At 38.1% G+C, this 17,578-nt stretch overlaps 1 protein-coding gene across 1 annotated transcript in view; it reads left to right on the forward strand.

The window, feature by feature from the left end:
* LOC103256375 (ephrin type-A receptor 3-like) overlaps window positions 1-6,826 on the forward strand; it is a gene marked incomplete at its 3' end in the record, with an annotated part of 221,838 nt that extends 215,012 nt beyond the window's left edge. Inside the window, exon 6 of the mRNA XM_008054257.2 lies at window positions 6,776-6,826. Coding sequence (XP_008052448.2) covers window positions 6,776-6,826 — 51 coding nt within the window. The remainder of the gene's footprint in view (window positions 1-6,775) is intronic.
* Between the last annotated feature and the right edge of the window lie 10,752 nt (window positions 6,827-17,578).

Genomic DNA, 17,578 nt, shown 5'->3' on the forward strand with positions numbered 1-17,578 from the left:
AGATTAAAAAGCATGGCCTCCTTATAAAGATTGTATCCGTGAATCCAGCAGTCACTCATGTAGAGAAAAGAATTGCAGATTACAAAACAAAAAAATCTTCTAAATTATAACGTGGAGTAGTAAGTTGCTACGTTTTGTTTTGTTTTGTTTTGTTTTCCTTAGACTGAGTGTCCTAATCATTATTTCTGGATGAAAAGAATCATTCCACTAGTAGAGTATCCACCTCTGTTTATTCTCAACCTCCATTACAGAATCTGCCCTTCGCTACTACCTTATAGCATATAATGGTCTGAGACTAGAATAAGAGGCACTAACAGAGACTTTATGGGGACTTGGAGTTTTGAGGTCCACTTTGGCTCCCATTTTGCTGCTGAATAAACTGAGACCCAAGAAGCTTTTTCAACAGTTTATCAAGAGATCAAACTTCTGAGTGAACTAACTGGTCGCTCCTTTTCTAGTATACCTAAAGGAATTCTGCATTTCTTTGTACAATTTCTATCATAAAATTGGATGAATTCACATGTAGAAAAAGGTTACAAAATAGTGCAATAGTGCATGTTATGCTCAGTCACCCAAATTGCTCCAGAATTTGTATTTATTCCATATGCTTTAATATCCTCTCCTCCATCTCTCGTTATAGATTTTACTTATTTTGGAACCACTCGCAGATATCATGTCCCTTTACTCTTAAACATCACAGTGAGAATTTTCTAAAAAACATAATCATTTTACATAGTCTGAATATATTGATCAAAATCAAGACACGAACATCGTTCTCATCTGCAGTTGTTAGTCAACTTTTGTCAATTGGTCCACTAATATCCATGGGGCAAGAAGAAGTTGATGTTCTGCTTACCTTCTGTTTCTATTTATAATAGAGTTCCTATCTATAATAACGAATACAGAAATAAGTTTTCTGTAAATTTAAGACAAATACCAAAACCTGAAGGGACTTATTGATAGGACTTTCTAGGTGCTTGATATTACTCTAGGAATTTCATAGTCACCACTCCGTTAAAAATGGTCATCAACTAATATTACTTGAAACAAAGAGAGCATGGCTTAATTTTATTTAGATTTTCTATTGAAGGTCCATTAATGTATGCAAAGAAGGAGAGAATCTTAAAGACTATTCCATATAATGAGAGTGTTTCTGTCCTCAACTTTAGACAGAATGGCCTCTGTCACCCATGTAATTTGATGATCAAAGGCAGACCTCTTCTTTTTGTCTTAAACAAATCGCTTCCTTTCTTCTGGTTGAAAATTGCAATTCATAACATGAAGGGATTGAAGTGGAAATCAAATAATAATTTTTCTCTTTTCTTTTTGTTTTTTTGTCATCCTGGGACTACAACTCAGAACTTTGTTACTCATATCATTTTAATCAATCAATATATTTTGGGAGAGCTTTAAGAATCCCTATGAGCTCATTTCCTACAAAGAACTATCAGAAGCTTTCTCATAGTTTTGTGGCCTGCTATTTTTAAGAACTAAGCCATGACATCCAGAAGAAATGAAAAAGATGTGTAGAAAAAGATATGGATATTGTTAATAAATTTTAAACAATCCATACTTTTAAAAATGGACCCTTTAACTAAGTTTAGAATCCACTCTAATTTTTTGTATTTGATGAGGCAAGTATTTCTAAAATTTTTGCATTCCTTATTTGAAATATATTTCCAGCCGGGCTCGGTGGCTCAGCCTGTAATCCCACGCCTTTGGGAGGCTGAGGTGAGTGGATTGCCTGAGCCCGCGGGTTCGAGACCCACCTGGGCAACTTGGCCAGACCTCATCTCTATAATAAATCAAAAATCAGCCGGGCGTGGTAGTGCACGCCTGTAATTCTGGCTACTCGGAAGGCTGAGGCGGAAGGATCGCCAGAGCCCAGCGGGTTGAGGCTGTGGTGGCCGGGAACAGCCACTGCACTCCATTCTGGGCAATGGAGTGAGACTCTAACTCAAAAAAAAAAAAAAATAGAAATATATTTCCTCTAGCCACCTTGCTGTTCTCTTGGGACTTAGAAGTAGTGTGTGTAGATATGACAAAGAAACACCTCTTGTCAAAGATAACCAGTCAAGCTTTGGCATTTCTCAAGAAACAGTATTTAAAATAAAGGTGAAAAAAGGTGCTTTGCTAGATCTACTATTGAACTACGGCCACATATATGGCATAGTCCCAGAACTGTATGTTGCCATGTGATTATACTACGGGGAAGTAAATTAGACCACCACAAGAATCTACATGAATTCTCTCAGAGCATGGAGGAAGGCAATTTTTAGCATCAGTGTAGTAAATCAGAATGTGAAGACATAATAAAAATCATCTATGACAATAGTGGAGCTCGTCTGACTTCAGTAATGCACTGTGATGCTTCCTGCTGTTCTTGTGTCATTGCATGACTCATGAATCTCAGGAATCGAAGTCTTAACCTTTTATCTCACTCAACCAACAAATGAGGTCTGAATCTGGCACAGACATCACAAGTGGATTATATACATTATAATTGTCACAGTGCTTTGTACTTGTGGGGCAATTTAGCTTCTTCCTTTCTCTTCTGAAATCGAGGCAGATACCTGTGTATCTGGGAATGTCACTCTGCAGGGATGTGCTGTGGTGTGGCCAAGCCTTCCACATCATTTAACACATTAATGATGCCTTTCAGCCATCACGCCCTGGTGTGGAGGCAGACTAGGAATCTGCGGAATGAGCAATAAGCTGAACAAAAGAAAACCATAGATTGTCCTGACAGTAATTCAAAACCTTTACATGAGCTTGAAGTCATAACAGTACGGAATATGAGAAAACCAAGGCAATTTGTTGGGAGTTTCTGGGATCTAAGCTGAATTCCTGTCTAGTCTTCCATTCTGATCCTTAGTACATCTCTAATGAATGGAGCAGACAGTGCCTGGAAGGATATGACTAATCCTTTCATCCTGGATTCTCCTAAAGGGTGCTCCCAAGAAGAATAACAACAGCCAGCTACAGGAGGAAATATGGTGTTAAATAAAGCACATAGATGTTAAGAAAGAAATAGCCTTCTGCTGTTAACTTTTCCTATCTTAACCACATTCTTTCAAGAGCAAAAGATATTTATGTCACAGAAATCTTTCTTGATTTTGTTTTTCCCGAAGAGTATTTTTAGTTTTAGTTTCAAAACATAGTAGAAGAAAAAAAAATGTTTCAATGTGCCCTATCCCTCTCGGTTTAGCTTAAACTTTAGTAACTAATTGCATTGTATTTGAATAACTGACAAATTTAATAAAAGGAAATATTTAGAAAGAAAAGATTCTCTGTTCTCAAAAGCAAGTATCTTACTACCACTGGCTAAATTCTTTCATATTAAATTCTTAATTATAGTTCAGTATCTCCAAAAGTACCATCTCTGTGTTGCTATTATGTAGCCCAGTGTAGTATCAAGCCCAGCTTGATAATCCTATCAATGGAGTGCCAACATTCACATGGAGAAAAAGACACTCCTTCCTCAAGTGACTTCATGGTCATCTGTCACAAAACTGTTGCAGTAAATATTCGAATTACAATGACTGTGAGGGAGGGCACACCTATTTGCAGAGGCCCTGAAATTCTATAGCGTTCACACCAAGCAAAAGAATGCCAAGACCAAAAACATGAGAAGTTCACATTTTCCACCACTTTTCACAATTATAACTTGCTAGCCTAAGGCCTCTCGATATGTCTGGCACTGAAGTCCTTTACATAACTATCTTACTTAATCCTTACAGCACTTTTATGTGGCTGTTAGTGAATAAGCACCTTGTCCCTGACAACACAACTCCAAAGTTCTTCCTTTTTACTGTTAGGATATTCTTTTTCCTGTGATTCTCAGAGGACAAAATACAAGTAAGGTCGAAATAAGAAATATGTAAAGAGGGTCATTGTATTATAATAAAATCTTGACTGCCTGGCCCACGGATGTGTGATTTTTTTTTTCTTCGAAATAAAAATTTCACGTGATTTAAGGAATGCTGATAAGAACTTAAAACCTGAATTGCTTTATTTGAAGTTACTTACCCAAATCTTTCTTTCCAAAACCGAACAACAAAATCCCCACACGTCTAATGTAGCTTTGGAAGATTGTATTTACTATTAATTTATGCTAATTTAAAAGCATTTATCTTGACAATTTATCACCCAGAAATAACCTTTTGCTTGTTTCATTTTCAATCAATAGGGAAAATATTAATTATAACAAACCAGCAACAACTGTGTGTGTGTTTGTGTTTGTGTGTGTCCCAAAAAAACCCTGGAATCTATTTATTAAAAAGTGTGTATTTATTCTTACATGTTTAAGCTTCAGTCACTTTCAAAGTACCCTTCATTTGATGTAATACACCTATTGAGGTGCTTTTTCCTCTGTTCAAAACGGTTTTTTACTCATCAATTTTGATACCTTTTTGTGCTTTGGTTTCACCTCTTCCACATCAGTAAATCGATTCTCTTTGAGGACTTTTTCTATCTGGGGAAACAAACCAAAGGAAAAAAAAGTCGCTGGGGGTGAGATTGGGTGATTAGGGAGGGTGGAGAATGGTAGTCATGGTTTTGGGTCAAAAACTGCTGAACACTCAGTGCTGTGTGGGGAGGTTCACTGGTAAATCACCCATCATGAAATGGACAAATGCACTGAAAGAATATCCAGAGACATCACTGAAGCCAAGGCAAGGCTCTCACAACAATGCTAGCTGGTACACAGATGCTGATGGGTTCCTAGAACACTTACCTAGGGGAAGCCGGTACAAGGGGCCCACCCTGCAAGACATAATTCCGGTTTTTTTGAAGGGTCCCCCTAGACACACACACACGTCTTGGTGCCAGCATTGAGGTGCCCTGGAGAGTGTTTAATGGCAATGACTGATAGGAAGTCGGGTAAATTGGTCTATAGCTCTGAGAACGGCTAGGAGGAGACCCAGAGGTACACATAAAATAGTGAAATTGGTAAGACTAATAAAGGGACAATCAAGTAAAGGGTATCTACAAAGGTTAAAGACAAAAAATAGACAGTGACATAGAAAGAAACTAAGTGACAAAAAATTCAAAAGATCATTCCAAATAGAGTCAAGATCATATACTCTTACCAAGAACCGTATGGTGACAAGAGGAAGATTTCACAGTTACTTAGGAAATGCTCACTTTTTACTTTTAATCACCAGAATGTTAGTTGTTGGCTTTTTTTAAAGCTTTAGTAAGTTTATTGTAGTATATTTGTATGTTTGTGTGTTTGCGTTTCAATCTAAAATGAGTTTTAGAAAATATATGACATCTAATAGATCTAAGAGACTAAAGTCTCTGTTTTTACTGAAATATTAGAACTTGAAAAGTTCAATATTAATCATCTCATCTGTTAAATAAATATTATGTCTACATGGGATGCCGTGAAGACAAGAACTAATGAACATATGTATGGTGCTGGTTACACATTAAGTGATTGATACTTGGTAGTTAATAGCTTTAATGAACAATTGGAACATTTAACAAATACACTTTCACAGATTAAAAAAAATTTTGGATAATTCCTGGGATTTTTTGGGCAATAAATAACATACTTGATTAACTGAGTTTTTCTGTTTCCTAAGCATTGACTAACTGCTTAGTATGAGCCAGCTAGAATGGTGGATGCACTGTGGATAAAATGATGATTAAGATGTGGTTGCTATCTTCAAGAAGCTCTCAGTCTAGGAGATCTTAAAGGTTTTAAGAACCCAGCATGAAATTGATTGGTTTGGCCAAGAAAAGGCAGGTGAGGCCAGTTGCCAAGAGATTTCAACAAGCACTAGCAGTTAAATGAAGCCACCCAATGAAACAGATTCATGATGAATTTACACATAATGCAAAATTATGTATAATTATTTCATCTTTTTTTCATTACTAAAGGAGAGAGAGAGAAGAAAAGTTACCTGTTACACATGATACTAATAAAATCCAGTGCACTATCCCAAAGAACTTCAATAAGAAGGAAAAGGAAAAGAAATGAGATGCTTTGTATTATGAACAGATTAGATGATAGTTGTGTGTGTGTGGTTTAACGGTATCTCAGTGGAATGTGCCTGGTTTATAAAAAACAGTCAAAATATGTGAACATCTAAAAATAGGACAAGATCAAGTATTTGAAGCTGTCCAATGAAACTCTCTATATAGTCTTATTTATCTATCTGTTCATTCACCTACCTATTGACTAATCAAGTTTATTTTTATTAGTAAGGAATGAAATATTCTATTTAGTTAAATATACAAATGTATAGACAGCACATGAAGTATACGAAACTAGTAGGCACTAAACTATAATTGATAGTAATTATCATGCAAATAAGTCTTCATTTCAGATAAAGATGTTAAAATTTAAGAAATATTCTGTATAATCATTGTTATCATGAATTATAACTGTTCTGAAGACAAACAGCCATAATTTTGCACTGATAACTTAATCATGTCAGATTTTACTACTCTGTAAATACCCATGTTTACAAAAATTAATATTGGTGAAAGGTAAAAGATGTTGCTCATTCTCTCTATTAAAAGTAAAAACTATGGAAATGAGTTTCAAAAAAGATATATAGACATAAGCCACCTTTTGTTTTTTTAATCAGGGGCAATCTACATGTACACTTTTTGGGGAAGTAAGAGTCTAGCTGTCTTTTTGAATAGTATTTAAGGAGATTCCAAAACATATGCACATTTCACATGTAATATAGGTATTTATATACTATTTGCTATTATTTCTTGAACACTGTAAAAGTTTTTAAAAATTGTTATACATTTTTAGATAACAAACACTTCTCTGCTGTCCATAGCTACTTTGGATTTCGATGAACTGGTAAGCATAAGACATCATGTACACATTCATGCATATATTTGGATTGTTTTCGTAGCCTAAAGGAACTATTGTCAGAGCACAAAATCAGAGTATTTATTATTTAAAGTAGCAACCAAGTGTAGAGTAGCAGGTATTTACAAACATGTAGTGGGCATTTTATTTCTTTATTTATTTTTGGCATTTTATAGTTAAGCTTTATTAGACTAAAGAAATTCCCCTCATTCTCGTTTTGAGGTTTGTGTGTGTGTGTGTGTGTGTGTGTGTGTATGTGTGTGTGTGTGTGTGTGTTTCATTTCTTTTTTTAATTTGAGGGGTACACGTGTAAGTTTGTTGCATAAGTATATTGCATGATGGTGAAGTTTGGGCTTCTATTGAACCCATCACCCAGGTGATGGCCATGGTACCCAATGACCACTTTTTCAACACTTACCCTTTTTCCTATCTTCTCCCTTTAGGAGTCCTCAATGTCTGTTGTTTCTATCCTTATCCTGTGTGTATTCACTGCTTAGGTCCCACTTGTAAGTGAGAACACACGGTGTTCAATTTTCTGTTTCTGTGGTAATTCACTTAGAATGATTGTCTCCAGCTGCATCCATGTTGCTGCAAAGGACATGATTTTGTTTTGTTGCACTAGGCATTTTAAAGTTATCGTTTAGGCTTTAAACAATCCAAAGATATGCACAAGTGTATACACAATGTCTTTTGCCTACCAGTTCATTGAAATCAGAAGTAGCCACTGATAGCAGAGAAATGTTTGTTATCTAAAAATGTATAACAATTTTTAAAAACTTTATACAGTGTTCAAGAAATCATAGCAAATAGTGTATAAATACCTGCATTACATGTGAAATGTGCATATGTTTTGGAATCTCCTTAAATACTATTCACAAAGACAGCCAGACTCTTACTTCCCCAAAAAGTGTGCATATAGATTATCTTTGATTAAAAAAAATAATAATGGCTTATGTCTATCTTTTTTGAAACTCATTTCCATAGTTTTTACTTTTAATAGAGAGAATGAGCAACATCTTTTAACTTTCATGAATAGGTAATTTTTGTAAACATGGGTATTTACAGAGTAATAAAATCTGACATGACTGCTTTGCATAGCAATTGCATAGACATTGCTACTCTTACTTATAGAGGAAGAAACTTCAAGCATCTGCTAGTCCCATTTATCTAACTTAAGCAGCTGAGATTAATTTGAACCCAGGTCTTTTCAACACACCAGTGTTTTCCAATTTTTGTAAATAATTTACTCCATTTGGAATTTTGCATCCATAAACCACCAGGACTCCTACAGTTTAGCGATGTGCTTAAATCTTGTCTGTCTCTCTCTCTCTCTTGCTCTCTCATTATTATTATCATTTGCTTTGAAATGTATTTGAAAGGAGTTTACTCCTGTAAATCAAAAAATGAATATCACTTGTCATTAATTTATGACTAATTAGACAAGACATTTTTGTCCATGTGACGTCTAAGATTCTTTCATCAACCACTAAGGGTAAACTTGGAGCATTGTGAGTAAATAGATGATTTCCTCCCAACACTACCCTCTGGCAGTTGTTAATATGGGGTCAGGAACATACAAGCCATCCATTTCAGGTCATTCCAGCTCAATTCTTGTAACTATTCAGATCAAAGCTGTTAGAATCATTCTGCCATCTCTTTCTCTCAAACCATATATCTAATCCATTATGTCTCCAAAATATGCCCAGAATCTGACCACTCCCTACAACATCCATTGTTCCAATCTAGTAGCGTCCTATCTTTCCCAGATTATTAAAAATGTCTCCTAACTGCATTTCTTTTTTCCTTCTTGCCATTTCTACCAAAAAAATCTTCTCATTACTATGCTCATGTTTATTAGCATTAATTATTTCATCACATAAATTAATAGTGTTTGTGGTTTTTTCTGAAGTATTTTATAAAAGATAAAATTTCCTATGTAATTTCAAATATTTAATTCACTTGACACATATTCTTTCAAAGGTGACTAGCATTATTTTTATCTATATTTTTATTTTTTGGGTTGGAGTCTCACTCCATCGCCCAGGCTGGAGTGCGGTGACAGGCTCACGGCCACCCCAGCATCAACCAGCTGATCTCAGGAGATCTTTCCACCTTAGCCTTCCAAGGGTCCAGAATTACAGATGTGTGCTACCATGCCCGCCTAATTTTTTGATTTACTGTAGAAATGAGGTCTCAACAAGTTGCCTAAACTGTTCTCAAACCCGTGGGCTCAGGCAATCCTCACCTCGGCTTCCCAAAGTATTGGGATTACAGGCTTGAGTCACTGCGCCCGGCCACATTACTTTTTAATTGACCAATTTAAAATTTTTTTAAAATAACTTCTCATGTGAACAAATAAGGTTTTTTTCTTTTCTTTTCTTTTTTTAATGTCTCAAGCAGAAATTGCTACTAATACATGTGTTCTTAAATGCAAACTCATAATTATGGCAACTTACTAAATCATGGTTTGAGCACTTGACAATTCTTCCCTCCATTAGCATCTTACATATAATGTACTCACTTTTAGAATCTTACCTAAAGTGCACATATGGTTTTAAACTCACAGGACTACACTAAAACAATTCGTAAAAAGATGCTGTTAGTGTTTTCCAAGGCACAGCCCAGATCTTGTAGCTTTTGGCTTTTATTTTATTATTTTTTAAATAAAAACCTATGAATCCCTAATCTATACTTTTCTGTTAAGATCCATTTTTTTAAAGGGTGTCTTGTATAGCCTGAGATATAGCTAGAAAGTTGATATGAGTGGTGCTCTGTGACAGAACCACAGATGTTCAGTACATGATATATTTATTTTTTACCCTAGTGGCCCTTATAAAAAGGGCTGGAAGATCGGCTTCTAACAAGTCAACTAATGACATGATATAGAGACGCCCCTGGTTCAGTGGCTGTTAGTACAGCTGTGTCCCATTACATATTAGATACCTAGAACATGCTTGCATTCCGAATGGCATTTATCTTTCGAATTTCAAACATTCCTACCATAAATAAGGATTTTATGCTTTTCACAAATGTTTCACAGTTTAGTCTAGGGAATAGTGAAAGGTTGCTTTTACCTAGTGACATTTACGCTCTAAGGATTCCTGGGGCTAAGATGTGGGTTTCTGAGTGCTCACCTCCACAGACCTTCATCCCTCTCCCTGTGCCCACTTCTACTATCCTCTCAGCCTGCAGAGGTGATAATAACTTGAGTTTCACAAAACCGACAATGTGGGGATCGCATGAGAGCGGCCTTTGATCATGGTTTAATAATTCCCTCTTTGTTACTTCTTCCTAAGAAGAGGAATGTGAATTTAACTTAGAATGATTATATTGGTGCTGCGGGAGAAGCAGGATTTTTATATGCATTTCGTTTGCAAAGGACACACTGTCTTAAATGTGTTTTTAAAATCATGGAAAGGTGACAACCCCCTCCAAGGTCCTGATTATAGTATGAAGGAGCTAACGGCTTGTGCTGGTTTTAAAGCCTAACAGTAAGAAAGGCAATGTGAGATGACCTCACTCCTGAAATAATGACCACAATTATTTTTTTCAAAAACTAAGTGTGATGATCCACCTCTTCTTTTTCAAGTGCAACTAGCTGCGATTAATCAAGTGTATGCTCATTTCATTTTGAGATGAACATGTCTCCTATCTCATGGAATGAACCATCAAAAGAAGGAAACTCATTATGTGTGTCCTTGATTCAGGGAGAAACTCTGTCATTTTTCTTTTGTTCTTCAAATAATTGTGAAGATGGTGGGAGATTAGCCTGGGTGGTTATTGCATTAGTAACAACTGCTGCCTAGAAATGCGTTTTACTCTACCTCCGTGTAAAGCAAGCAGCTGTCTTTCTATACAGTTGGTGCCAGGCAGCTGCTTTAATTTTCTGTATTTCTTTATAGAGCCTCTCATCCTAACTGCAATCACCTGCACATACCCTCCAGCTTTTTTAGTGACATGGGTTACAACCAGAGAGCTTCATAAGACCACTGGAATGAGCCATGCAGAAGGTAGTGTCGAAAAACCTAGTCCTTGAACACCGTGTAAGGAGTGCACGTACGTGTTTGTGTGTGGGATTAGGAATGTTGGGATGTCGGACAAGGGAGAAGGTGCTGAACACATATGATTGAGTGTTTCTGAAAAGCACCAGATTGACAGACAGCAGGATATACACAGCATGAAAAGAGCTGCAGGGGAGGCTTCAGTTGTCATTCCTGGTCCTGTACAGAAGAATCACAGCACAGTGAAAACCAAAGACATGCCCAAAGAGTGAAGTTCTATACTCGTTCATGGTTTAAAGAAAATGTTCTCATTGACCAGAGTTATATTTATGCACTCAAGCAAAGATTTCAGTCTTGGTGTATAACTTAATCTCTGCTTTCCTCCTAGAGTTTTACTAGAGAGGATGAATGCTGGTCCAATCTGTGTTGAGATTGGTAAAGTGGTTGGGTGTGGCACCAAAGAAAAGAGTTCTCTCAATTCATCCTATATAAAGCAGTATATCTAGCTACTCTGTCTTTAAACACAGTACCACAGTTTTGGGTTTCTTTAGTAAATTTACACATGATCTAATACATGAACATATATCTATATATATTTATGTGTGTGTGTGTTTAATTATATTAGTCCTATATTTGTCAATCTTCTCCAGAGAAAAGAACTAATAAAATGGAGAGGGGGAGAGAGACAGTTTGATAGATGGATTGATTGAGTTTAAGTAATTGGCTCATGTGATTGTGGGGCTGGCAAGTTCAAAATCCATAGAATAAACCAATGAGCTGAAAACCTAGAACCTAGGGAAGAATTGATAGTGATACTGCAGTGTGAGTCTGAAGGCAGTCTGAAGACAGAATTCCCTTTATCCTGGGGTTCCTTCATTTATTCTCTTTTTTTTTTTTTTTTTTTTTGAGTTGGAGTCTCACTCTGTCGCCCAGACTGGAGGGCAGTGGCCGCTCCCAGCCACCGCAGCCTCGACCTGCTGGGCTCCAGCAATCCTTCCGGCGATCCTTCCGCCTCAGCCTTCCAAGTAGCCAGAACGACAGGTGTGCGCTACCACGCCCAGCTGATTTTTTGATTTATTGTAGAGATGAGGTCTCACTGCCCAGGTGGGTCTCGAACCCGCGGGCTCAGGTAATCCACTCACCTCAGCCTCCCAAAGGCTCATTTATTCTCTTAAGGTATTCAGCTGGGTGAATGAGATCCAAAAGCATTATGGAATGCAATCTGCTTTACTCAGTGTTTACTGACTTAAATGTTAATCTCATCTGAAAAACACCTTCACCACGACTTCTAGACTAGTAGTCGATCAAACATCTGAGTATCGTGGCTTAGCTAAATTGTCACAGAAAATTAACCATCATAGTCCTTCATGTCGGGGTGTGTGTGTGTGTGTGTGTGTGTGTGTGTGTGTGTGTGTGTGTGTGTGTGTGTGTGATTGCTGTTTTTTTTTTGGTTTTTTTTGAGTTGGAGTCTCACTCTGTCGCCCAGACTGGAGTGCAGCGGCCGCTCCCGGCCACTGCAGCCTCCACCTGCTGGGCTCCGGTGATCCTTCCGCCTCAGCCTTCCGAGTAGTCAGAATTACAGGCACGCGCTACCATGCCTAGCTGAATTTTTAATTTTATTGTAGAAATAATGAGGTCTCGCCAGGTTGCCCAGGCAGGTCTCGAACCCGCGGGCTCAGGCAATCCACTCACCTCAGTCTCCCAAAGCATGGGATTACAGGCTGAGCCACCGAGCCCGGCTGTGATTGCTGTTTCTGTGTGAATGAATTTCTAGACAATATGGCTTAAGGTAAATATCAGAATAAAATACTCTAGAAACAAGGCCAATCTTTGAATTTCATGAATTGATTATTTTGGAATTATCTTGTTTTAGATCTTGATTCCTCCCTGGGAGTATTTTCTTAGGTTTTTCACAGAAGAAACTTCCTAGTGCATCAGAGTGTACTCTCCACTAATTTGATCTCAGAAATGTTCAATGTCAAGACCTCACTTGGATGACCACTTATCTATAGCAATGTAAACAGATAAAATAATTTGTGGAAAAGGCACATTGTAATGTTTTCATTGGTAAATATTTTCATGTCAGCACAATCCTTTTGTAGGTAATGGTCTTCTTATGTGCCCTTTGTGCGTAGAATTTCAGGAATAGTGTCAGCCATGATGAGACTACACTGTCAGGACTCCTCTACACTGCTCTGTCTTCCCGACCTTTGAATGACATCCTTATGTCCAACAGTCTTGTGACTACCACTAACACCACGCAAGGGCTTGTTCATCACCCATGCGTAGTGCTATAGATGAAAACCTTCAGCTCAGTTAGTTTTTAAAACCAGACTTGCCTAAAAATACCACTCAGAGGCTTTTCAGCACACCAGTATTTACCTACTCCAAGCCAATCCCGCAGAAACAGTCTCGGAAGATAGCATGGGATCCCTAGCTGCACACACACATTTAAAACGCCCTTTGGTTGAATCTTGGCAGCGAGCACTTGGGAAGTTCTTGGGAAGAAAAACTCCCAATTGCAAGGCTGTAGACAGGCAGAAAATCTATAGCCCCTTCGCCTCTAGCTTGTGCTGCCATGAACTGTCTGACCCGAGGTCACGCATATTGAACTTGTAGAAATAGAAGATGGCTAAACCTTTGCGAAAAGCCAGATTTATGAATACTCATATGATATTGGTTTCAGAAAGCCAGCAGTTATTTTTCTAGGCTTTATACAAATTTAAAAGATGTCATTACCTTATCGATATTTTCAGAATCTATTTAATTCAGAAGAATTCTAACATCTATATGTGTCTGATTTCTGCACAAATTTGTTGTAGAATGATGCTAAAGTTGACAGTGTAATATAGTCTGCACCCAAAGTTATGCATTAACTGATCCTGAGTTATTCTTTTCTTCTGCAATTTGAGGATGCTTTGTCACCTTTAAAAGATTTTCTTAATATTCATTTAACAAAGTGACTGTGCTTCCTAACAACGAAATATTGCATTTATTCTATTTAATGCCAAATACAGTTATCGAATACTTTTATGTGACCAACACTGTGCTAAAAATTGTGGAGGGAAATAATGATAATGAATACCTACTTGCTGCCCTCAATGAATTTATAATTATGTCAACATTTATTCAACTCAATACAGTTTATGCAAAGAAAATGCATCAGAATAAACAAAAGAATGATTATTTCTAGTCTGGAAATAGAGAAAGATTTTATTGAAGCATATTATTTTATGTTTGAGGTGGACAATAAAAGATAAATAAGGATTTAATAAGAACAAAAGGGAACCAAGACAATGAAGACTGGGGAAAGGGGCAGAGAGGTGGGGAAGGTAACTCTGTCTTCAGGCACATTCAGCTGAAGTAGAGGAGAGAAGAGTGGTAGTGGCTGGAAAGGTGATTTGAGGTCTGCACTGTTTGGGGGGGATTTTGTTTGTCTGCTGAAGTGGACACACACGTTTATATTTCCAAACATATTCAGTCAAGGCTACAGAACCTAATGGAAATGAGAAGGCCACAGGCACGAGAGCGAATAGAACATATCTGGCCTCAACCTTTCACCCTGGCTATTGATTTTCTACAGGATAATACTTTACCCTGTCTGAGCAGAAAAGACCCTGACAGCCTTGGAAGCACAGGCAAATCTTGCTGCACCATTGCCCCTTACTGCACAGTTCTGTGACATACATTCTGGAAAAACTGCACCAAGAATGTGTGCTCTTCAGTTTAAGGGAATATTCAAGCATATTGAGTTCCTTGTATTTCCTGAACCAATTCACCATCAACTATACTGACAGGCAGAGAAGAATGGAAGGCAAGGAAGAGTGGATGTCCTGGTGTCCTTGAATAGCATCTCTGCCTCCTACTTTCCCTTGACACAGACAGTCCATCCTCTGCAGAGCCTGCCATGCAGTTTCTCCGCCTGGTCAGGCATGCATCGATGTTTTTTCTTCATTTCATAGGGAGTGGTGCTTGTGTGTGATCTATGAGGGGACCCCAAAATACCTGGAATTTATTTACAAAAAATTGTGTATTTATTCTTACATGTTTAAACTTCAGTCACCTTCAACATACTCTCCATTTGATGCAATGCACCTGTTTAGGTGCTTTATCCACAGCTCAAAGCAATTTTTTAATGCATCGATTCTGATGTCTTGTAGTGCTTTTGCCATGTTTTGTTTCACCTCTTCCACATGGACAAAATAGTTCCCATTGAGGACTTTTTTCAATGAGGGAAACAAATAAAAGAGGGGTGAGGGGAGGGTGGAGCATGGAAACCAGGCCGTTTTTAGTCAAAAACTGCTGAATACTCATTGCCATGTTGGCAGGTGGGCAGGTGCATTGTCACGGTGGAAGAACCAGTCACCTGTTTGCCACAACTTGGGATGTTTCCTCCCCAAATTGTGATGCAAGCTTCTCAAAGCGTCCAGATAATGGGTTCCTAGAATACTCACCTGGTGGGGAAAGCCTACACTACAAGAGTCCTGCCTATAAAGATAATTCTGGGTTTTTGGGGTCCACTCCCCATGGATGGTTTGGGATGGGGCAGTTTGGAAAGGCTTGTTGATTTTTATGTAGAAGAGTGGAGTGATCTGGCCTGTAATTTAGGAAAATAAGTGAAACTCAAGGAGAATAAACCAGCTAACAAACTAATGATAACCAAAATGAGAGAAGGCTCAGGTCTGAAATAAATGTGGGGAAAGGAGGGAGGTGACCTTTCAGACATTAATGCTGGAATGTGTGAATTGACCAGAACTGAATTAAAAAGCAAGTGGGGAGCCGGGCTCGGTGGCTCAGCCTGTCATCCCACGCCTTTGGGAGGCTGAGGTGAGTGGATTGCCTGAGCCCGCGGGTTTGAGATCCGCCTGGGCGGCGAGAGCTCATCTCTACAATAAATAAAAAAATCAGTCAGGCGTGGTAGCGCATGCCTGTAATTCTGGTCTTGGAAGGCTGAGGCGGAAGGATCCCTGGAGCCCAGCAGGTCGAGGCTGCGGTGGCCGGAAGTGGCCACTGCACTCCAGTCTGGGCGACAGAGTGAGACTTCAACTCAATAAAAAAAAAAAAGCAAGTGAGAGTTGTTGTAAAATATTCAAACATGAAAATTATATGAACAAATGTGAACTAAAGGATGATAAAGACATTGATCAAGATTGAGAATAAAAGCATATAATACGATAATATTGAGCATTTTAGAATTGATGGAAAGAAGACAAAATACAAGAGATGGTTGTATAAAGTAAGCAATTGACAACTGAAGTCTGATTCTTGATCTTAAATATGAGTGCATATGTGGAAGTCATGAGCGTTGAAGAGAAAAGGCGTGAATATGGAGTATGAAATTTAATAAACAGTAGCATCAAAGAATAGATCTTGGGAACAGTTATAGATAGCTGCTGAAACCAGAGGAATTCTGCTTTGGAATCAAAGCTCAGACTTACCTGGAAAACAGTCATAAATAAAAGGCATTTATGACATCTTACTCTTTTTGTCTTGCCACTTGGTCCTTAAGAAATGTAAGCTTATGAGGGCAGGGAATTTTTTCCCCTTTATTCGTTGGTGTATTGTTGATGTATTTCCTCAGTGATTAAAATGTAGTAGGTATCACACAGTGTCTATTAAATGAATGTGTCGCCAGTGAGCACGTCCTGTTGATTCCACCAGCACATTCTCCCTAACTCTAGAATGCCTTTCCATCTTCACTTGCTATAACTAATTCCAGGTTCTCATCATCTGCCATCTGGCTTATTCCATGCACCTCTCATCCTGAGTTGCTCTCCCACCGCCAGGTTTTACAAAGTACCTGGAATCCAAGGGCTTCACTGTGACTTGGAAGCTCTCCGTGGCCTGCTTCAGGCCTCCCTGCCGTTTAATATCCTTCCACTGAATACAGTTCCTCATAATCCTGCAGACACTCGCTACAGTTTCAAGCCTTCTTAGCTCTATTTAATCTATATCCACTGACAGGAAATCCTGTTTTCCTTCTTCACCTGGTTCATTTCCCATCTCTCAAAAATTAAGTTCATGAGTCACATCCTAAAGGACATTTCCCATTCCCCTGGACTCCCACAGAAATCAGTGTCCAGCGCTGTCACTCTTCTCACCAGGTGATGTGACTCCTTAGAGGCAGGGACCCAGCCTTACCCATGTCTGCAGAACTCCAATACAATCGTTGCCAGTTTCACCTTTTCGACATACAGTTTCTAGCACGTCACTAAGGTGCTCTAAAATTGGCTCTCCATGATACATAGAAAAAAAATAGTCAAATTTCTTAGCCTTGGAATTAAGCCCTTCACGTCTGACTTCACGCAAATCTTCAACCTAATTTCCTTTACTCCTTGTTACAAAGATGAATTTAACTCTTGCCTATTCTTTAGAAAATTTTTCAAAGTTGATAGCCTTTACCTAAAATGCAACATATATATGTGTGTGTGTATGTGTGTGTGTGTGTGTGTCTGTGTGTGTGTATATATATTATATGTCTTCCATTTTAAATATGTTAAAAGACCCAGTTTAATGCCTGTACCCCCATTAATTTTTCTCTAATTCTTTTCAGCTGGAAGTAATTGTGCTTTCATCTGAACTCCCTCAGCACTACATAATGGGTTATCTGTATCTCTCTCATGGTCTGCCTCTATCCCAATTTGTATTATAATGGTATTTCATATGCATTTAATCTTCTCTACCGTACCGGAGTTCCTTGAGGGCATGGTCCAGCCATGGCCCATATCTGTCTCCTTCA

The sequence above is a fragment of the Carlito syrichta genome, unplaced genomic scaffold (genome assembly GCF_000164805.1).
Source record: "Carlito syrichta isolate Samal-C Ts95f unplaced genomic scaffold, Tarsius_syrichta-2.0.1 Scaffold289316, whole genome shotgun sequence".
Lineage (NCBI taxonomy): Eukaryota > Metazoa > Chordata > Mammalia > Primates > Tarsiidae > Carlito > Carlito syrichta.